Genomic DNA, 23,170 nt, shown 5'->3' with positions numbered 1-23,170 from the left:
ATATCCAGCAGATGGTGCAAAGGGCTTGTGGGAAATGGAGGAAGATGTGAATTGGGGGAAATTAGGATGGAGGCAGCCATAGGGTTTTAAGAGCAGTCTGCACCAATAATAGGAACACCTGTTTTACAAAAAATATGTAGCACTAAGAAGCTGATTATTAGGGTTAGGGCCAGTATTTCAGAGGTGTAGCAGAAGGTCCTGGATTCTATCCCCAGCATCACCAGTTGAAAGGATCAGGTAACAGGTGACCTGTAAGACCTCTGCCTGAGATCTTGGACAGCAGCTGTCAGTCTGAGTAGACAATACTGACCTTGGTGGACTAAAGATCTGCTTCAGCCTAAGGCAGCTTTATAGATTCATGTGGCTTTCCTCTACAGCATCCGGAAGGCTTCTCTGCCTGCTAATTTGTTTGATGTGATGCACCTTCACGGCCCCCCCCCCACCCCCAGTATCAATCCATCCTTCCTAGGCTCCTGGGGTCTCTCTGTGTGATGTGATGTGATGGTGACTACACAGACACTAGCCCGTAGATGCCTTCCACAGCTGTTTCCCCCCATTTCAGTTGGATTACTTTGATAACTGGCAGAATCATCCTGAGCTCACCAAATGAATGAAGGGGGAAGTATCTATATCTATAAACGCAAACCACCACTGACTGACTGACTGACTGACTGACTGACTGACTGACTGACTGACTGACTCATCAAAAGAACTCAAAAATCACCGAAACTACAAAGTTGAAATTTGGCACACCGGTTCGTTTCAGGTGCTTCAGGTGCTTGCTAAGAAAGGTTTTTCCAAAATATTAACTTCCACTCAACATTAGATATTTACTGTTCAACTCTGGCCATCTGCACAAACATCACGAGTTTCATGTCCTTCAACATGGTATTTTCGATGGTTTTTGAATTCTTTTGATGAGTCAGTCAGTCTGTCAGTGAGTGGTACTTCGCGTTTATATATATAGCTTTGTTTCACAGGACATTTTAATGAAGGGCACTTTGAAGCTCTAACTCCATTTGTCTCATCGACAAGTTCTGCTAATGCCCACCAAACAACAAGCACGATTGATCCAACAGTGCGCCAACTGCATTCTAACACCACCCTCCTCAACATATACGAACCTGTTCCTTCTGCTGAAACTACTAAAGGGAGAACAGGAATTAAACGCAGAAAGCAATTTACACATTGCATTAGAGAAAAAGACAACTACAGGAAGCTGCTGCAAAATATACGAAAACCAACCCGTCAGTCCACAGACAGGCTGCGAGGAAATATGCTGCATGTCACCCCAAAGTTCACAAACAGGCTGTAAAGAAGTATGCTGAATGTCACCCCCAAAATTAATAGAGAGGCTGTGATGAAGTATGCGTAGCGAAGCACGGGTATCCTGCTAGTATACCTATATACATATTTTCCCTAGCCTAGCGGATGCCACTCAGAAAAGATTGCCATTCCGTGTTCACCTTCCAAGGACTCTTTGCTACAGAAACAATACCTGGACTTTTACAAAGTTCTGTGAATTCCGTCGCCCTTACAATGAACTTTTTTGGGACGGGCACAACTCCCCATCTGGCAATCTATCCACAGTCCCCGGAACACAAAGATCCCGCGGACAAAGCGCTTGACCCAGAATTCAGTCGAGATCGTGATGGTCATGAGGATAGTTGCCACACAAGAGAGGATGATCCCTGCCAGACGGCACCTCTGAATCTCATCCAGGTTGATGAGCCACCACAACAGGGGGCATTTGCAGATGGAAGAAAAGCAGCGGGCCACAGGTTGGCAACTGATCGTGCCAGAGGGGTTGAGGGCGCTGGATTGAAACCCACCCATTGCCACGACTTGGGACTTAATCCCTTGATTGAATGCCTGTGGGACTCTCTGATGTTTTAGGCTGAACTTGCAGATCTGTTGGCGAATAAAGACAGATCCCTGCTGCCATAGCAACTCCAGTGTTCTAGATTCCTCAGGAGATCTTCCACTTCCACTGAAAGAGAATCATGTTGCCAATTTGCTCAGCATCCCTTTTGGCCTTCCAGTTATACCAGAGGTGGGATCCAGCAGGTTCTCACAGGTTCCCGAGGGTAGGTTACTAATTATTTGTGTGTGCCGAGAGGGGGTTACTAATGGGTGATTTTGTCACGTGATTTTTGCCTTAGTTACGCCCCTCCTCTCAGCAGTAGCGCACAGAACTTGAAGCAGTCTAGCAGGCGGTGCACCGCGTGCATGGCAGCCTGCGCCTGCGTGCATTCGTTTCCCGCCCAAGGACCGGTGCAGCGGCTGCGTCCTTGCCACAGCCCCGCCCAGGAATGCCCCGCCCCCGGAATGCCTGGTCACGCCCTCGTCGTGCCCCGCCCAGCCCCATTGGCGCTACACCACAGTTTGAATCCCACCACCATGGGAACCTGTTACTAAAATGTTTGGATCCCGCCACTGAGTTATACCCATTCCAGAAGATCACACCCCTTTTGAGGGGTATTAAGTCATTGGTAATCTACCAGCTGTGATAATGGGTACCTGAGGGACTTACAAAAAGGGAGAGGACTCGTGCTGGCTTTTGCCCTTATCCATAAAAATGGAGCCTCCAGGATCAGCGAGAAAGTCCAGGAAAGTCCATGGACTCCAAATGATTTGCTCCAGTGAAGCCATGTTGTCAACTGTAATAAAAGGTCAATGGTTAACAAATGACATTTGCAAATATTTGCATTTTTTAAAAAAGCCAGATTTCCCCAATTTCTTTTTACTTTTTAAGACCACTGACAGCCAATGTGAGCTAGAGACAATGTGAGCTAGAGACAGCCAATGTGAGCTAGAAGTGTCAGACTAGGATTTGGGAGACCCAGGTTCAGTTTGTCACTCTGCTGTGGAAGCTGGCTGTGTGACCTTGGGATGTCACACACTGCCTCACAGGGTCGTTGTGAGGGTACAACAGGCAAGAGAATGAGAAATATATGGAGTTGGAAAGAAAAGTGATATTGAAGTGGTATAGAACACCAAAACAACTAGCATATATGATAAAAGGACTCAGTCCTAAATGCTGGCATTGTGGAGATCAGGAGGCATATTATAGCCATATGTGGACAGAATGTATAGAAGTGAAAAATTTTTGGACAAACATAATGTTATATATCGAGAAACTAGTGAAGATTAATAAAGGGATAAATAACGACTTAATGTTCATGGGTGTAATGGAGGATAGAAGGGTAGATTAAAAATATAGCCATATGTATAAAATAATGATCAAAGCAGCACATGCAACAATAGCTTTAGGCTGGAAAGAAAAGAAAAAATGGACAATCCAGAAATGGTTGGAATACGTCTGGGAACAAGTGACACTGGACATTTTCGACATAATAACAAAGAATAAACTGTGGCAAGATAAACAGAGTGAAATCTTAAAGATATGGACCATATACGAGGACTGGATGAAAGAAGCTGGAGTCAATGAGGAGAAATGGGAGAAAAGATTACAAAGAATAAACTTACTGCTGTTTGTTTGACAAAACTATGAAAAACGAAGGGGGGAGGGGAAAAGGGGGGAAAGTATTGTTTGAAAACAAATGAAGAAAAGCATTAATATAAAATGTAATATTCAAATGATACAATTAAAAATTATTTTAAAAAACAGGCAAGAGAATGACAATATTAGCCACTTTAGGTCTTCATCAAGGAGAAAGGCATGGTGTAAGTTAAGTAAACAAATAATCCTCAGCCTTATCACTTAGGGGTCATGGCATACAACATGGTGTTGGACACATTTCCAACCCTTTCCGCTTTGATCTGACTGTTGAGGAGGGCCAGAGACTTTCATGGCCCTCAGAGATTCATTCTGAGTTTATCTGGGGACCCACCCTCTTAAACGTAACTCCTGTCTGTGAATACTGAGACCACATCTTGTGACTCGCCAGTATAATCTACAGAGTGTGAAATCACAAGGAATGGGTAGGTACGCTATCTTTCAAGAGGTCCCGCATTATCAATTGATACATTTCCAAGGAATTCAGAGCTTCCCAAAACAACGTTATGAAAATAACCAGTTTAATGAATTACACCGTACTGACCAGGTCACTATACATTTTCAGAGAGCTGAAGTGCTTTATTGTACATTGATGACAGGAGATACCACGGTTTCAGAAATGCGGAAAATATTCCCTGAAGTTAAGAAGGGTGAAAAGTATGCAGGCTTCATTGGTCATCTTCAGCTCCTATCAGTGTTGCCCATTATCCATTAAAACAGTCACGAAGCTGCCCTGATCGAGTGTGGGGAGGATAATGTGTTGGTGAATACATTAGCACTAGCCAATCCATTCCTTCTACAGCTAGATTTCCCCGCTCTGAGGTTGAAAACTGGCAGAATTTTCCAGACCTCACTCCAGCAAAAGGAAAAGACAGACAGACAGACATTGTTCAAATGCTGCCATCCTGAAAAGGTTGCCTAAGTGTTTAAGAAACTCCTTGCTTTATCTGAGTTTTAACTAGGCCTCTTGTAGAAAGCTGAATATATGAAGTTGCCTTATACTGAATCAAGCCCTTGATTCATCAAGTCCAGTATTGTTTACTCAGGCTGGCAGCTGCTGTCCAGGGTCTCAGGTTTTCCCATCACTTACTGCTGAGCTTTCTGACTGGAGCTGCTGAGGACAGAACATGCGACCTTCTGGAGGCCAAGCTCATCTCTACCACTGAGGACCTGCCTCTCCCCGAAGTCCTGAGCATTCCATTTCCCTTACATGGAGCTATTCCAGGACGGGCACAACTCCCTCTCTGGCAATCCCCCCAAAGCCCCCGAGACATGAAGATCCCCTGGACCAAGTGCTTGGCCCAGAATTCTGTCAAGACTGTGATCACCACCGGGACAGTAGTCACGCAAGAGAGGATGGCACCATCCAGGCAGGACATATTGTGGTCATCGTCCAGGCTGTGGAAGATAAGAGGACATTTGGAGACAGCAGAAAAGCAGTGCTTGGATAGTAGACTGAGGATCTTGCCGATGGGATTGGAAGGGTTGGATTGAAACCCACCCATCTTCAAGCCTTTAGACACGGCCCAGTGCAAATAACTGGATTCAACATCCCTGCAACCCCCCTGACCTTTCAGGCTAAACCAGGGGTCTTCAAACTATGCCCCTCCAGATGTCCATGGACTACAGTTCCCATCAGCCCCTGCCAGCATGGCCAAGTGGTAGGGCTCATGGGAATTGTAGTCTATGAACATCTGGAGGGCCATAGTTTGAAGACCCCTGGGCTAAACCCACAGATTCTATTGGTGGATACAGGGAACCAGAACTTCCATAGTAACTCCAATGTTCTAGAGCACCTGCAGATTCCTTGTGAGCCCTCCCACTTCCATGGAAAGAGAACAAAGGATTCCATCAATTAGCCCTGCATCTTCTTTTGCCACCCTATTATTCTCTTTCCAGAAGATCGCACCCCCTTTTCAGGGTATTGCTTCACCCCACAGAGCCAGTGTGGTGTAGTGGTTAAGAGCTGTGGACTCTAAGCTGGAGAACTGGGTTCGATTCCCCACTCCTCCGCATGAAGCCTGCTGGGTGACCTTGGGCCAGTCACAGTTCTCTCAGAACTCTCTCAGCCCACACAGAGGTAGGCAATGGCAAACCACCACCAAACATTTCTTGCTCTGGAAACCCTGTGGGGTCACTGTGAGTCAGCTCTGAATGGCATTTTATACACCCACACTTCATTCCAAAGGTACCAGCTATGATGATGACTACCTGTGTTTACAGGTTAAAAAGGTGAAAGCGCTCTCGGGCTGTTCACCGTGATTCCTAAGAATGGAACCACCAGTATCAGGGAGTGTGTAAAAGAAGCCAGATCAACAGATTTTGCGTGATTTGCTCCAGAGAAATTGTATGATAGACTACAACCAAAGTCAATTGCCAATTAAAAATTTTTTTGCACATATTTACCTTTCAAGCAAAGTGAAATTTCCACGCAAATTCTTGAATTTGCACAACAGTGTGCGCTCGGCCTTATTCCTATTAATGCACTGGAGAGTTCTTACTATACCCATAAGAAGAAGGAACTAATAAAACACCCTTTTTAGGGAAAAAGAACAACAAAATCACCCCCCACACCCCCCCCCCATACATTCCTTCCCCTCCCAACCAGTTTTTGAAGGATTTTTTTGAGCTTTGGAATCAAAAAGTAGCCCCATATCGGGTTCCCTTTAGAGACCTAAGGTGGTGTTTTGGAAAGGGAGGGACCTCAGTGAGGTATAATGGCATAGACCCCTTCCTCCAAAGCATTCATTTTCTCCAGGATTTCTACCATGTGGAGTTCACTTGTAATTCAAGGGAGCTGTCCAGAAAATTGGCAAGCATAGGAGGGAGAGAAATGGCTCTGCCCATGGTTTAAATCAGAGATGTCCAACTCTGGCGCTTCAGATGTTCATGGACCACAATCCCCATCAGCAGGACTGATGAGAATTGTAGTCCATGAACATCTGAAGCACCAGAGTCAGACACCCCTGGTTTAAACTATGTCCCAGGGAAAATCACAGATTCTTGGAAAGAACTTAATGGGATGTCTGAGAATACTGGTGTGGCGCACTGGAGTTGCCCACAGGTTCCTCAGTAGAGAAGTTAAATGTCGCAATATCTTTCTGATGGAGGGGAGAAAATTTGAAAATGGTGGCCCTATGAGAGGCACCATGCATAGCTTGCTGATGGGGCAGAAATAACAAAACACAACACAAACCTTGCACGGTGTGGTAATTAGTGACAGGCTAGGACAAGGGAAAACTAAGTCTGGATCCTCAACCATGATGCCATCTGGGCCAGTCCCTTTTCCCAGCCTAACCTACTCACAAGGCTGTTGTAAAGATAAAGTATGAAGAACCAATGTTTATTGCATTCATCTCCTTAGAGGGGATCCCAGAAAGGGAGACAACATTCCAGGGGCTGTGTCTCCCCTTGGGAACTGTTGGGATTGGTTTGCTTTCCCATGTGGCTCTGGATGACGAGAGGACAGGGACCAAAAAGGAATCCATCTGGGAATCCAGGATGGTTTCAATCAACAAGATGGGGAAATGAATGGATGTGAAAGTTTCACCTTGAATGATTATCCCAACTAAGACTTACAGAATAATCTGAAGAAGATTTTTTCGAAAAACGGCTATAATAGCGCAATCCGTTCTTTCCAAGCAACTTCAAGCATTCAGATTGGACATTGACCAGTCCACCTATCATTCAGATGTTAAGCTATTCAGCACTTTCTATATAAAAAGAGTTGGATGAATCGTTGATGCAGCAAACTGCAGCCTATGCGAAGTCTCTGAGAACAGCAGGTTTTGTCCCTTTGAAGATTATGGATACAAAGTTACGTGACAATTAAAGATAGAAGAGGATATTACTGAGACGTGTTAAAGGCGTGATAAGTGAACGCTGCAATTGAAACCATCATAATTTGTATTGTTGTAAGAATTGCACGGTTTGTTGTGTTTTGCACTGAACTTTACCATTTATGCACTTTATTGTTGTTTATGATGCACATACATAAAAGCGGTTGGTGCAACGTGTTTGTGTATTGTAGTCAGTCCAGGATGGTTCTCAGCCGCTCTGCACCTTGGAGGAGAGGCAGGATAAAAAGCAAGATAGCATCAAGGATGTTCCAGGAGCCTGGAACTGGTTGTCGTCGTTATGGTTGTGCTGTGTCTCCACTGCAAAGTTTCTTACATCGGCTTCAGTGCTTTCGAGGGCTCATATGTTCCCGTAGCCGGGAGCTGGCGAGCGGAGGTGCAGAAGAAGGCTGAATATACCTACAAGGAGAGAGACAGAAAAGCAAGGTGGACGCATGAAGTCAGACACTGCGCGGTTGACTTGCAGATTTCCCTTTATGTTTCGAAAAATTCTGACCTCTCCCTACAACGGTGTAGTCCTGCCCCTATGCAGAGTTTCGTCTCGCTGCGTTTCAAAAACAAGAAAGGATGATGGGTCAAGAGGAGTGCAGGTCAAGGGCTTGTGTAATGTGGGAAGGGAAGGTTCGTCCAGAGGTGGGATCCAGCAGGTTCTCACAGGTTCCCAAGAGTAGGTTACTAATTATTTGTGTGTGCCGAGAGGGGGTTACTAATTGGTGATTTTGCCACGTGATTTTTGCCTTAGTTATGCCCCTCCTCTCAGCAGTAGCACGCAGAACTTGAAGCAGTCTAGCAGGAGGTGCACCGGCGTGTGTGGCAGCCTGGCTCGCGTCGCGCAGGCCTTGCTTTCCCCGCCCAAGGATTCCTCAAGCTGCAGAGCGGCTGCCGTCCCTGCCACAGCCCCGCCCCGCCCAGGAATGCCCCGCCCCCGGAATGCCCGGCCACGCCCCCGTCATGCCCCGCCCAGCCCCATTGGCGCTACGCCACAGTTTGAATCCCACCACCATGGGAACCTGTTACTAAAATTTGTGGATCCCACCACTGGGTTCGTCCTGCCTGAAAGTAACATTGGGGAATATAGCTATCTGGAAAAGGAGAAGCAACCCTTCCAAATGGGACCATATTATGCATAAGGCTGACTAGGCTGAAGCCTAGAGGGCCTGCAGGGACTGGGGGGGGGGGGGTCTGTCAATTTTTTTTGTTTTGTTTTTTGCTGAGGCACTGTTACCGTCCCCCCTAGGCCTGCGGCCTTTCTGACAGATGTTGACTGAGCGAGCATGCGAGGCGGTTGAGAGCAAGTTGCAAGGCGCGCTCGTAGTCAACTGAGGTTTGTTTTAAGTCAATTGGGGGTGGCCGAGACAGCAGGCCAATATCACTCTAGCGTCAGGGTTGTGACATCATGCTGCCACCCACCCACCCCTTATTACACCTCCATGGGCAATACAGTCCTGCCATGACCTTGATCGCATGTGTGTGCGTAAAATTGTGAGTCAAATCCTTCAGGAGATCCTCAAAATGGATATAGGGCTATGTACTGTGGTCTAGCAGTGGTGTAGGAGGTTGAGAGCTCGTGTATCTAATCTGGAGGAACCGGGTTTGATTCCCTGCTCTGCCGCCTGAGCTGTGGAGGCTTCTCTGGGGAATTCAGATTAGCCTGTACACTTCCACACACGCCAGGTGGGTGACCTTGGGCTAGTCACAGCTTCTCGGAGCTCTCTCAGCCCCACCTACCTCACAGGGTGTTTGTTGTGAGGGGGGAAGGGCAAGAAGATTGTAAGCCCTTTGAGACTCCTACAGGAGAGAAAGGGGGGATATAAATCCAAAACTCTTCTTCTTCTTCTAGTACGGGGGTTGCAACCAGTGGCTCTCCAGATGTTCATGGACTACAATTCCCATCAGCCCATGCCACCAGGGCCAATTGGCTGATTGGGAATTGTAGTTCATGGGGCTGATGGGAATTGTAGTTCATGAACATCTGGAGAGCCGCAGGTTGCAGACCCCTGGTCTAGTACCTACCGTCAGCTGTAGTGGGGTGCAAGACTGAAGTGCTGGAGGGGGCCTGAAGTACTTGAAAATCCAGTGGCCCAGCCATGCATTAGTATGGCCCTGGGCCAAATATTATTTTCCAGAGGAAAGGGTTGGGGTGCAATGGCTAAAACTAGATGTTCTGAGCCTCCCCCCCTCCACCCCAAAGGCCTGGCGGCTCAGCAGTTTCTCAGCAGTCCCAGCCCTGATGCTGGGCTGGGCTTCATCCGATGAAAAAGAGCATTGTACTCACCTGCACAACTGAGCTGGAGTGCTGTGTGACACTGCAGTGTTCATGCACTGATGTTTGAAAGCTCCCTCTTCCCAGCCTGTGTAGTTCTGTGGTCCTGTCCCACCACCCCGCAGCCCTGCCTTCCGCCTTGCCCCCACCCCAATTACCTTTTTCTGCCGGTTGAAAACAGCTTTCTGCCAGCTAAAAACAGGCTGGTGGGGCAGGGCCAGGCCTGGCGGGAGTAATTTTCTGCCCCCACCGGTGCGTGCCCGGTGCACAGCGCACCCCCTTGTCCCCTTATAGCTACGCCTCTGATCTCTGACATCTTATATGTCTGGGATATTGCTGTCTTCAGGCTTCCACTGGCACCTGAGACTAAAACAAACTGAAACAAAGGGACTGCTAGCTAATAAAATACTGTAGTGCTCTTGCCTCTAGAGGGCTTCTTAAAGGGACAGGGTCTAACTAAAGTTCCCTCTCAAGGAATTCTGGAAAAACAGTTGTCCATTCTACCGAACGGTTTAACTGAGACTTAAACAAAGCAAATAGTGAGGGTGTCTCTAGGGGCATGACAGAGACTTTTACCTATTTGGATCATATTCTGCTGGTTCCATCTTTCAGCGCTGCCAGCCCCTCCTGGCCTGTTAGATTGGGTGCCTCCAATCATGAGCTGTATTGCTGTGATGGAGTTATTTGCTGCATTTTAATTTTAATTTACTGTTTTTAAGAACATAAGAACATAAGAACAAGCCAGCTGGATCAGACCAAAGTCCATCTAGTCCAGCTCTCTGCTACTCGCAGTGGCCCACCAGGTGCCTTTGGGAGCTCACATGTAGGATGTGAACGCAATGGCCTTTTAGATGGTTTATGTATTCTATTGGATTAATTGGATTTGTTGTGTCATTTGGGGTTGTTGTGAGCTGCCTAGAGCTCTTCAGGGATGAGGTGGCCTATAAAATTGATTGATTGATTGATTGATTGATTGATTGATTGATTGATTGATTGATTGATTGATTGATTGATTGATTGATTGATTGATTGAATGAATGAATGAATGAATATTTCCCCCATTTTTTAGCCTTCCTGCAACAGAACGCCTTGACTGCTGAGCTCACCAGCCATTAGAAGCATGGGAAATGCCGCCCATGCTAGGTAGAATGACCACTCGTAAGTCTGCTGGATACTGGAGTCACTGTTTTCCCAGGATTCTGCCACATACACAGCAACAGCAATAAGCGTGCATAGTCCTGCAAAGAAGCAGGTGAGAGGTTAATTCAGCCTCAAAAGTAATAGGCATGCCTATTCATCATTTCATCCCTGCAGCATCAGTTGTATATGCTCTTCTCTGTGTCTAAGGATTGTGCTTACAATAGGCTGACCAGACGTCCCGCTTTTGGCGGGACAGTCCCGCCTTTAAACAATTTGTCCCGGTATTTTGGGAATTCTGACACAGGGTGTGGTGGGCACAGTCACAAAATGGCTGCCACAGAAGGTTGAGCCAACCACAAAATGCCAGTGAATGAGGTTATACAGAATTACAATAGGACCTCTTCAACATTTCAGGCAGAAATTCTATATAATAGGACACATTTTAAGCAGAAGCCCTGTTGGGCAAAAACCCCACCTAGCCCTGCCCACTTTCCTTAAGCACTTGGCGGGCACCAGAAAAAGTGTCAGTGGGTGCCATGGTGACCCTGGGTACTATATTGAGGACCCCTGTTCTATATTACATCTGTCTTCACCTGTTGTTTCTGGTAAGGGTGGTCTTCATTTTTGGAATGCTCTTCCAAGAGAAATAAGCTAAGCCCATTTCACTGGGATTTCAGAAAATCAGTATGGACTGTTTTTACCTCTCTTAACCCTCTGAGAGTTGAAACACCATTTTGGAAATAGAATGTTGATGATCGACACACAAAATAAAACCTCAAGCCTTAGGAGACCATGAAAGATCCAACCCCGTTGAAGTGGACGCAGTAATGGCAAGGCCTCTTTAAGACATGGTATCCTGCTGTTAGAGGGGCAGGGCTTCCATCTCTACCTCCTTATAGGAGTATTCATAGAGAGCAGCAGTGGCGTAGCGGTTAACAGCAGGTGCACTCTAATCTGGAAGAACCGGGTTTGATTCCCCACTGTGCTGCTTGAGCTGTGGAGGCTTATCTGGGGAATTCAGATTAGCCTGTGCACTCCAACACATGCCAGCTGGGTGACCTTGGGTTAGTCACAGTTCTTCTGAACTCTCTCAGCCCCACCTACCTCACAGGGTGGTTGTTGTGAGGGGGGAGGGAAAGGAGATTGTCAGCCCCTTTGAATCTCCGTACAGGAGAGAAAGGGGGGGGGGATAGAAATCCAACTGTTCTTCTATTGAAGGGCTCAGTTGACCCTTAGCCTTTTTTCTGATGACAAGTTCTTGCCTGTGGAAGATCTCTCTACCCTCAGCTGTGGGCCTTTGCCATCAATCAGGTGGCAGGGACACTTTTCAGCAGTTGTGAGAGGCCTAGCCCAATGTGGCCGCTACCTCACTTCTGGTATTCAGTGCCATTGTAGACCAACGACAACACAAAATAGTCTGGTATTTGGGCAAAAGTTCTATGGTAAAAACAGCTTATTTTGGCCTGATACCAGTGCCCCATGGCACCAGCAATGTGATGACATCAGTTCCGGTGCATGGCGGAAGTGACATCACCACATGGCTAGCAATGTCACTGCGATGCTAGGCTAGGCCTCCCCCATGGGCATTAAGTTCCCCTGCTAGTTGTCAAGTCACCTGACAGCCCTATCTAGTAACCTCCCATGCCTTGACCCTTAGGCCTGAGCCGTCCAGTGTCGAACATGATACCACGACGTTTATTGTATCCTGCGCCATCTGTAGCTAGCCAGTTTGCAACCTACCAGCCGCAAAAGCAGTAATGGAACCGATGAAAGAACCCCGCACGTTGTAGAGGGTGCATTGTGTGAATGAAGCACTAAGAGAAACAGAGGATGCCAGAGCTGCCAGGGAGGCTAAGATCAGGAACGCGCGGGTGGCCACAATGTAATCTGCAAAATAAATAGCAATAAAGAATGAATTCTTAAAACTTCTTAAAAGAATTGTGGATAGGTGAACATCAGTGGTGTATTGGGCCTAAATGATGTCAAGGGCATGACCGCCTCCCCACCCCTCCCACCAGGCTCTCTGCCCCCTTCCCCCCACTTACTAGAGCCAGCAGGGTGGCTGGGGGAGGGTGGGGCTCAAGGGCATCTCGGATGGGCGCTGCAGCAGCAGGTTGGCTCCTGGCCCAGCCTGGGCTTCCTCCTGGGCCAGCCTGGGCCAGCCTGAGCTGCTTGCTGTGGTGCCCCGCCCCCCGTCTCTGGAGAGGGCAGGAGCCAGTCTGCAGAGAGGGCGGGAAAGGGGTGGGGGCGGAGGCGGGGCTTGGCAGTGGGCAGCTCAGGCACATGCCATTTCGTTATGTGATGAAATGGCACGCACCCAGGGACATAGGATACCACATATCCCCATTAGCAGGACGCCACTGGGGAGCATTTGTTCAGATGACTAACTGGGTAGTGGAAAATGCTGTCAAGCTGCAGCTGACTTACAGAACCTTGTAGGGTTTTAAAGGCTAGAGATGAAGAGAGGTGGTTTATGTTTCCATTTCCTGACTCTGCATAGTAGTGCTGGATTTCCTTCGTTCCTTCCAAGTACTAACCGTGGCCAATCCCACTCAGCTTCTGAGAGCTGAAATAAGGCTAGCTTTAGCCATCTAGGGCCCTTTCCCCACTTACCTTAAGCCCCGTGCTACTCTCCGCAAGTAGCGCGGGGTCCCACTGCACTCCCCACGTCAGGGGCGGCAACAGCGCAGCCGCCCCGACGCTGCCTCTCTTGTGCCCGCTCAGCGCGCGGCATCCCTGGTGCTGGTGAAAACGGCGCCTTTGGATGACCCCGCGCAGACGCGGGGTTTTGGGGACGCCCGGACGCGCGCCAGGGATGCCGCGCGCTCAGAGCAGCGTGCAGCCCTAGGTTAGGGCAGTAACTTGGGGAGCTAATTTGTCTCTGTGCAGGGATCCCATAAGCTACATTTGAGATCACTGTCGTGGCCTTACCATAAGGCGCAGTGGGTGCAAAGCAGCGTCCTGCTATGCATGTCTTCCAGAGTCCACTGTGAGCTATATCCTTTCCTCCATAGACCACTAGCCAATAGTCAGTCACCAGAGCCATTAGTAGACAGATGAGGCTTACGCAAGCCATCAGCAGGCTAAGAATTCTGCAAGTGAGCATCTTGTGATAGTACGATGATTCCCTTTGTATTGGCTTCTTGCCCGACACCTGAGAGAATGGAGTTAAATGTGTAAGAGAATGGAACTTAGGAGCAGCAGTGGCATAGGAGGTTAAGAGCTTGTGTATCTAATCTGGAGGAACTGGGTTTGATTCCCCGCTCTGCCGCCTGAGCTGTGGAGGCTTATCTGGGGAATTCAGATTAGCCTGTACACTCCCACACACGCCAGCTGGGTGACCTTGGGCTAGTCACAGCTTCTCGGAGCTCTCTCAGCCCCACCTACCTCACAGGGTGTTTGTTGTGAGGGGGGAAGGGAAAGGAGATTGTAAGCCCCTTTGAGTCTCCTTACAGGAGAGAAAGGGGGGGGGATATAAATCCAAACTCTTCTTCTTCTTCTTCTTCTTAACGCACAAAGGGGAAGAAGGGAGGGGATACTTGATAACGGCTCATTCCGCACATGCAGAATAATGCGCTTTCAAACTGCTTTCAGTGCTCTTTGAAGCTGTGCGGAATAGCAAAATCCACTCGCAAACAGTTGTGAAAGTGGTTTGAAAACGCATTATTTTGCGTGTGTGGAAGGGGCCAACATCTTTCAAGAAATGTCATTCAGGCTGCAAACTCCCTCTCTCCCATTTTCCTCCCTTATGATGTGGTTTGGTGTCTTTTCGAGAGTCTGAATTTGATGTGCTATCCCTTGGATGTTAGAATAGTGCCAAAATATGATAAGAATATAAATGTAAATATTTATTAAATGTTATAGCCATGGGCCTTAACAGAACCGAAAACCATATTAATAAAAGAGATACCACAAAATAAAATAAGATAAAACACCATAATCAATTCTGTAGGTAGGACAGACAGATTTACTTTTGAGGGTGGCAATTTCCTTAATTTAATTGATAAATACACAAAAATGCCACCTTATATGTAATCGTTGTGTTTATGTCCGCCAAATGAAAACAGATGCAATCCTCAACTGACCCCAAAGACTGTAGACTATATTATTGGTTTTATTGATTTTCATTACTGTCATGGTACCTGTTACACACTGTCCTGAGCTCTTCCAGTGGAGGGCAGTATATAAAAGTAACAAATAAATAAAATAAATACATGTAGAAAACGTCTTGTGTGAGAGACCTTCTCGAGCTGGCTCAGAAAACAAGATCATAAAATCAGAAACGCACCATCAAATGATCTCTACTAAAGAATGAATCATGCATCATCATTTGTACAAATAACTCATGATGAGCCCCACCCACAGGGTGTTCAAGACAAGAGAGGGGCAGAGGTGGTTTGTCATTGCCTTCCCTTGCATAGCAACCCCAATCTTCCTTGGTGGTCTCCCATCCTGTGACCCAGCCTGCATAGCTTCCAAGCTCTGAGCAGCTTGAGCTATTTGGCCTGCCAGCAACAGTAAACAGAAGTCATAAAAACAGAATATCGTAGCCTAGAATGCGATCTGTAAAGCAGTCCACAGCTTAGAAGCATTCCGCAAAATCAGCTTTAAAAGCTGGAACCCCTCAGGGTTAAAAATAATGCTTTGGGTAGGCATATGAAGAGACAGAAAAGAAGGTTCCAGAACACTTCAGGGAGAATATTCCCAAGGTGAGGTGAAAAAACCTCATTTCTCTTTGCCACTCAACTCCTCCCTACAGGCAGAGCCACGAAGCTTTGGAAGAGGATCTTAAAGGGTGTGCTGGACAGCTAACCGTGCATCAGCCAGCAAATATAAGACAATAGTTTGAGGTGCAAACTTTCAGGCCTGGTTTGTGAATGTAGCTAAGGAGCTGGTAGAATTCTGAGGCGCAAGAATGATCTGTATCCATCACTCTTCCAGTCACAAAACAATGTGCTATCCACTATGTTATACTAATTCTGCCCGTAGACCAGATCTTGAACAGGAGACCCTAAGGACCAAATGTGGGATCTTTGGCATGCAAATCAGGTGCTTTACTGCTGAATTTGAATCCAGGACTCCATCAGACCAAGCCTGCACTGCATCCACAACACCACATTTTTATATGTGGCCTAGATGATCTTCCAGCAAAACCAGGACATCTCTAAGCTATGGCAAGCTTCACCTCGTGGTTGTGCTCCAAAGTCCCTGGAAATGGGGTGATTTCTGGATGTGGTTTGGAGACTGGACCAAATAGTGACCAAGATAGGATTCTGCCCCCAACTTGAAAGGAATTTGTCCCCACCCCTGGCACAAACTCCTATATGGTCATCTTCCACAGCTGGGTGAATGCCCCAGAATTATCTCAACCGCCAAAAACAAAAATTGAGAAAGAGACAATTCTAAAAGGAGCGGCATGAACTTGAAGGCTTCTTCATCATTCGGGGAGGGGGGGTGGACGGAGGACTAGAAACTGAGGAGATTTGGTTGTCACTACCTTTCACACCTCTTCTCACACCCGATCATTCTAATTCTAAATGCCACACACAGTCTACGGATGTGGGAGTCAGATCTCTCAAAAGCGTTTCGTGGAAACCGTCAGATAAAAACCTGACTGCTTCTACTTGAGATGACCTTGTAGAGTCTCAAGCAAAACCAGGACTCTAAAGGGACTGGATTCTATTCTCCACACTGTAAGGAGAGTTTGTTACATGCCCCCAATTTAAAAGAAAGGATGCCAGGAAGGAACCTTGATTTTGGCTGAATCCCCACTGAAAATTAAATACAGATACAACCAGGTTTCAAAAGAAACGGCACCTTTTCACTGAAGTTTCACCCTCCCCATCGTGGCGTGTGTGTGTGATGAGGACATCCATCTCAATCACGCTTTCAAACAGTGCAGCAATCCCCACTACAGCACGATCAAACACACGATCTGCTCAGCGACTCTTCCTTCCTCGTCCTGATTGGCTGTTGTGCCGTGTTGGGGCAGGAACTTTTTTTGCGCAAAATAAACGTGCTAACGTTGAAGTGAGTACCGTTCTTTCATGCAAACGTTTAAGCGAGTAATGTTCTCTCGTGCACACATTTAAGCTATTTGAGAGTAATATTCTCTCATGCACATGTTACAATGATACACTCACGAAACAAACAAACAAAAAAGGCTGCGCATGTATCATGCAACATTGAGTCTTCACTGGGGAAAAAGGCAGGGCATGAATCAGGTGAATTTAAAAAAGTAACAAACTCAAGAAGTTAAGAGAATATAATGTGAACCTGCACAAACCCGGGCTGTTTTTAAAGTTTTTTACAGAGCCCAAACAAAGTCCTTGTGATGAGGTGCGACCCAATCCAGGGGTTTTCTAGCCCTACAACACTTTGATGTTTATCATTTTTTAAAAAGAGGTTTATAAGTTGTTATCTCAGAAAAAAATAGTTTAGAGGTTATTTCCTGTTGATTTTGTAAATGAATAGTTAAATGATATGCAGAGACTGTCACCTGGCAAAATATTTATTAATTAAGAATAAATTATAATTGAGTTTTGAACCATTGGTGCAGTTATTTTTACCAACCTCCAGGTGGGATCTGGGAATCCCCAGGAATTACATCTAATTACATCTCCAGGCTATAGAGTCCAGTTCCCCTCGGAAGATGGAGGGCGGACTTTGAGTCATCGTGCCCTAACCGGGTCTCCCCCTATCCTCCCCAAGGCCCCTTCCACACACGCAAAATGATGCATTTTCAAACCGCTTTCACAACTGTTTGCAAGTGGATTTTGCCATTCCGCACAGCTTCAAAGAGCACTGAAAGCAGTTTGAAAGTGCATTATTCTGCATGTGCGGAATGAGCCCAAGTTCCATCCTCAAATCTCTTGAAGTTCCCCAACCTGGATTCAGCCACTTTACACCCCCTTCCTCTGGTGATGGCTGAAGGGACCTCCCAGCCTTCTCCTAATGCCATGCTGGCCTCCCTTCAAACCAGCCATTTTCTTCAGGAGAACTGATCTCTTATCTGGAGATCAGTTATAATTCTGGAACGTCTCCAGCCCCACCTGGCAGTCCTACCAGAAGATTACCATCCGTTGTTACTGCATTTTGTCCCTGAGGAAACCAGTATTAGGAGGGGGGAGATGTTTGCTTTCAGAGGAAGACCTCAGCTTCGGTGACCTGTTTGTTGACTCCCAGGCAGAGGTGGAATCCAACCAGTTCTCACCACTTCTCTAGAAGTGGTTACTAATTTTTTCTGAGTGCCGAGAAGGGGTTACTAAAGCAACCTCCCTGCCCAATAGGGACTGGAGGTGCGGTTGTGCGGCGGCGCCACTGTTTGAATCCTACCACCACGGGAAACTGTTATTAAAGTTTTTGGATCCCACCACTGCTCCCACGGCAACTGGTGGACTGCTTTGAGACACAGGATAATCGAGTAGACTGACTGCTGGACTGATCCAGCAAGGCTTTTAAAAACATTCTTGGATACCTTGAACGGCTCTTGAAGAACCAAAGTGTTCTTCAGACAGCAGTTTGAAAACCAGGGACACAGATCAGAAAGAGCTACGTGGGTTTGCTCACTCTGGTGGGAGACAAGAAGGTGGGCCCAGCAGCCACAGCATCGCTGTACGTGCCTCACCTCAAGCCACTTCCTGACATTTTTTTTCACACTTTTGATGTCCCCGTGATGTCAGTAGAAACTCTCAGCCTGAAGGCACAGTTATCCTCACACCCCTCTTACACCCTCCAACAGGCCTTGTTTGAACGACGGAAGATTCTCCTCAGCCAACCTCACTTGTGGAGGGGGCCCAAGGCAGCCAACTGTAGCCCTAGGCCCCTTTCACGAAATTTCTGGGGTGGAGTTTGCAGAGGGCAGAGGATTTTTTGAGGGGGGGACATCAGTGGGGATTTGATTCCATAGAGCAGTGATGGCAACCCTTTTCGAGACCGAGTGCCCAAATTGCAACCCAAAACCCACTTATTTGTTGCAAAGTGCCAACATGGCAATTTAACCTGAATACTGGGGTTTTAGTCCTGTGTGCACCCGCCGCTCTGCCCTGCGCTGCTCCAGTGCCTCTACCCAACCCCTCTGCCTCCACCCCACCCGCTTGAGCAGGGGCCAGCCTGCTCTAGCCTCCAGCAAGTCCCGTGCGCACTGCTCTGTGCCTCTGTAGCATCTCTGCCTCCGCCTCCTCTGCCTCTGCCCCCCCCCCTCGAGCAGCAGCCATCCGGAGCACAGGCACCAGGCCTGCCAGGCGAGTCCTCTCTGCTCGACGCGGGGCGTCATGCCTAGCAGCCCAAGTCAGCCTAGATTTGTGTGTGTGTGTGGAGGGGGGAGGTTATTTTCTGCCCCACTGCATAATGAACCCTGTGCGCGCGTGCCCACAGAGAGGGCTCTGAGTGCCACCTCTGGCACTCGTGCCATAGGTTCGCCATCACTGCCATAGAGTTAACCCACCACCGTGGCCATTTTATGCATGGGGACTGACCTCTGGAGACCTGAGCTGGAGATCGGTTGTAATATCAGGCTTTACTTAGAAGTAAACACCCCTAGAGGAAGGGTTGCCGACATCTTGGTGGGGCCTGGAGATCTCCTGGAATTACAGCTAATCTCCACATGGCAAAGATCAGTTCCCTGGAGAAAACGGCAGCTTTGGTGGTGTAATAGAAGGAAGAAGAAGAAGAAGAAGAAGAAGAAGAAGAAGAAGAAGAAGAAGAAGAAGAAGAAGAAGAAGAAGAAGAAGAAGAAGAAGAAGAAGAAGAAGAAGAAGAAGAAGAAGAAGAAGAAGAAGAGGAGGACGAGGAGGACGAGGAGGACAAGGAAGACGAGGAGGAGGAGTTTGGATTTGTATCCCCCCTTTTTCTCCTGTAGGAGACTCAAAGGGGCTTACAATCTCCTTGCCCTTCCCCCCTCACAACAAACACCCTGTGAGGTAGGTGGGGCTGAGAGAGCTCTGAGAAGCTGTGACTAGCCCAAGGTCACCCAGCTGGCCTGTGTGTACAGGCTAATCTGAATTCCCCAGATAAGCCTCCACAGCTCAGGTGGCAGAGTGGGGAATCAAACCCGGTTCCTCCAGATTAGATACACGAGCTCTTAACCTCCTACCTCTTAAGCCCTGCAAATTGGGATGCCGTGTTCCCACTAGCCACCAAAGAGGAATGGGTATCAAGATTGCCAGATGGAGGCTGGGAAACTCATGGAGCCTGGGGAGGGCAGGGGCTTCAGTGGGGTACAATGCCCATAGATTTCACTTTCCAAACCATCTCCTCCAGGGGAACTGATCTCTGTAGTCTAGAGATCAGCTGTATTTGAGGGGATCCCCAGGTCCCACCTGGAAGCTGGCACCCCTAGGGTGCAAACTATGGCATTATGCTGTGCTGATCTCCAATTCTCCACACAAACCCTGCCCTCCGCTGGCTCTAAGCTCCAAATCTCCAGAAATTCCCCAACATAGAATTGCCAACTGTAGGGGACCTCATCCACACTGACAGACCAAGCTGTGTTTCAACACTTGAAAGGATCCGATTCAGCCTCCTTCCAAAACTGCCATGTTGGTCCATCAAAATGTAATCCCAGGAGCAGGAGAGATTTTAGTGCTTCCCTGCACTTGGTTCACTGGGACGTTGACTTCCATGGAGAGATCTATTCTCATGGCCTTGTCCAGCCTGTATGTTGCTTGGACTTAGACCTGCTCATCTTCAGGAAGACAGCTGTGTCACATACTTCGGGTGGCCAGCTGTGTCATATACTTCGGGTGGCCAGCCCTTCATTGTGAAGCACTTGGAGATTTTGGGAACAGAGCCTGAAAGGGGCAGGATTTGGAGAGGGAAGGGATTTCAATGGGGTATTCTGATTCTTTCCCATACGGTTTTGTTTAATTTTGGGCAGGGGGTGGTTAACTCTTCAAAACATCGATACACGCTATGAGAATTGCGACCTGGGGCTTGGAAGCATTGATGCACCAAGTCAACTCAAAACTCAAAAAGGGGGGAGGGAAATCACAAAATGGTGGCCATGAGAGTATCGACTAATACAGGGGTAGGGAACCTGTGGCTCTCCAGATGTTCAGGAGCTACAATTCCCATCAGCCTCTGTCAGCATGGCCAATTGGCCATGCTGGTAGGGGCTGATGGGAATTGTAGTTCCTGAACATCTGGAGAGCCGCAGGTTCCCTACCCCTGGACTAATATCATGATAAAGGGGGAGGGAGTTGAAAATGTTTAACAAATGTTTTAGGTGATCTGTGTGGAAAGGGTCAGAGTCATCCATGAGTTCAGATGGCCCTCTAGCCCTCTGCTTAAAAACCTCCAAAGGAGATCCCACCACCTCATGTGGAGGCCTGGCCCACTGAAGAAGCTAGGCCCGCTGAGGACTGCTCTACACCAGGGGTCTTCAAACTGTGGCCCTCCAGATGTTCATGGACTACAATTCCCATCAGCCCCTGCCAGCATGGCCAAGTGGTAGGGCTCATGGGAATTGTAGTCTATGAACATCTGGAGGGCCATAGTTTGAAGACCCTTGCTCTACACTATCAGGAAGTTCTTCATAATGGTCCATTCTGCGCAGCACAAAAAAAGACGTCTGTGAGATGTCTTAAAAAGAGACACCTGTGTCTTTTCACTCTCTACACCCAAAATCAGAAATCTGGGGGACGTCTTCAAAAGAGGTGGCTTCTGGTGTGATTTCCAGAAAGCAAAGGCGTCAGAGGGGAAAGGGGCTGTTTCCCACCTGGCTGTTTTGGTCTCTGGTCAGTCTCAACCTCAGCTTGTGCCCAACGTTGTGTGTGCAACTGAAGGGATTCTCCCTGCCTCCATTTGTTGAAGGTTGCCTCAGGAAGCTGCTCTTCAAGCTCTGATCTTGGGTGACTTTTCAGCCCCAAAAGTACATAGTTGTACTCAGCTGGTCCTGCTGATTCCAACAGTATATAGTTTCCCTTTTTTAAAAAAAATTGAGGAGCTTTCTTTATAGCTGTGCAGACGCACATAAGAGATCTTAGCTGATCTTTAGATTAATCTTCTGCCCATTGAAAAGCATTGAGTTGACCTGCCCTCTTCAGACCGGCATGTAAAAAATAATGTTGGTCCATGGGGGGCAGGTCAACCCAGTGTTTTTCAGTGGGTGGCAGACCCATCTTTTGAGCAACTATGATTCTCTCATGTGTCTCTGTATAGCTATGAAGGTAGCTTTTGGTTTTTTTAAAAAAAGGGTAAACTATGTACTGCCAGAATCATCAGGACCAGCTGAGTACAGTTAATTACTATACCGGCTGAAAAGGCACCCAGAATCAGAGCCTGCGGAGCAAACGTCCTGGGGCAACCTTCAGTAAATGGCAGCAGGGAGAATCCCTTTAGTTCCACACAAAATGTTGGGTGCAAGCTGAGCGCGAAACTGACCAGGGAGCAAAATAGTCAGGCAGGAAACATAAAGAGGCCTCCTGAGCTCTGCATTCTGAGCAGCCGGGCAGGAGACGTCTTGCAGGCAGCTTAAGGGGGGGAAATGCACTTTGAAGAGTATTTAAAAAGATGTCTTGAGGTTGTTGTTTTTAAGATGTCTTGAGCTTGGGAAGAAGGCTATGCAGAATGCCTTCCCAGAATTCCTTTTTTTTTTTTTTTGCATCCCTCAGGACGTCTTGTTTCAGCTGTGCGGAACAGACCAATGTTGAGTCAAAAACTCTTTGGATTTAATTTCAGCCATTGGTTTTGGCCCGACCTTCTGAGGCAACAGAAAACAAGTCTGCTCAGCCCAGGGCAGTAGGTCCATTTACCTCACGGCTAAGACTGCCCTCATTTGTATCCCCATACCAAATCTCTCTTTCTGCCATGGGAGGTTTCTGGGTGACCTTGGCTCAGTCATTTTCTCTCAGCCTCACACCGGTCCAGACTACGCAGGGTGTATTGGAATCCCGCCCTTCCCCATCAGCCAAATCTGTCCCACAGATGGCTACAGAGGACCAAGTCAATTCTATCCTTACCTGGATCACCTTGCAAGAAGAATCGTTACCTGGATGTGATTGACCCAAAACAGGAAGCCCAGCTTGAGAAGCAAATAATCTGGCCTGTCAACCTCCTTGTCTGATCTGTTGCAGCTCTTCTGTGGATCCTCGTTGCAATCTTTTCCTCCTGCCTCTCTTTTTCACACCTAACTCTCTCGCCTTCCTATCACATCCCCGCCTCCTCTACAGAGCTCTTCTGTAGCTTCTTGCAGCTCAGGGGCAGGTGTGTTAAACGGATGGGTCTGTGGCTTCTGGGGACCCACGGCCCTGTCTGCTAAAACTGCTAAGGGCCGCATCCTGTTCCCACCACTGAGACTGCTCACTTTTTATACTGGCTACACCTCTGGGCCTTTAACAACAGCATGAGCCAGGGGCTGATGTAGAGATGAGAATAGAGATGAGAGTCGAT

At 47.7% G+C, this 23,170-nt stretch overlaps 1 protein-coding gene across 1 annotated transcript; it reads right to left on the bottom strand.

Moving 5' to 3' along the window:
• Positions 1-7,534: 7,534 nt before the first annotated feature.
• On the bottom strand, positions 7,535-22,837 carry LOC125435468 (protein NKG7-like). Its single transcript, XM_048501667.1, has 5 exons — positions 22,741-22,837; positions 13,712-13,934; positions 12,521-12,667; positions 10,747-10,878; positions 7,535-7,776 (listed from the first exon to the last, which is right to left on the bottom strand). The coding sequence occupies exons 2-5, from the start codon at positions 13,884-13,886 to the stop codon at positions 7,718-7,720; spliced, it is 513 nt and encodes a 170-aa protein (XP_048357624.1). The 5' UTR covers positions 13,887-13,934; positions 22,741-22,837; the 3' UTR covers positions 7,535-7,717.
• Positions 22,838-23,170: the final 333 nt, after the last annotated feature.

Source organism: Sphaerodactylus townsendi, linkage group LG06, assembly GCF_021028975.2.
Source record: "Sphaerodactylus townsendi isolate TG3544 linkage group LG06, MPM_Stown_v2.3, whole genome shotgun sequence".
NCBI lineage: Eukaryota > Metazoa > Chordata > Lepidosauria > Squamata > Sphaerodactylidae > Sphaerodactylus > Sphaerodactylus townsendi.
Note: the sequence above shows the minus strand (reverse complement) of the source record. Positions and strands in the feature narration are given on the sequence as shown.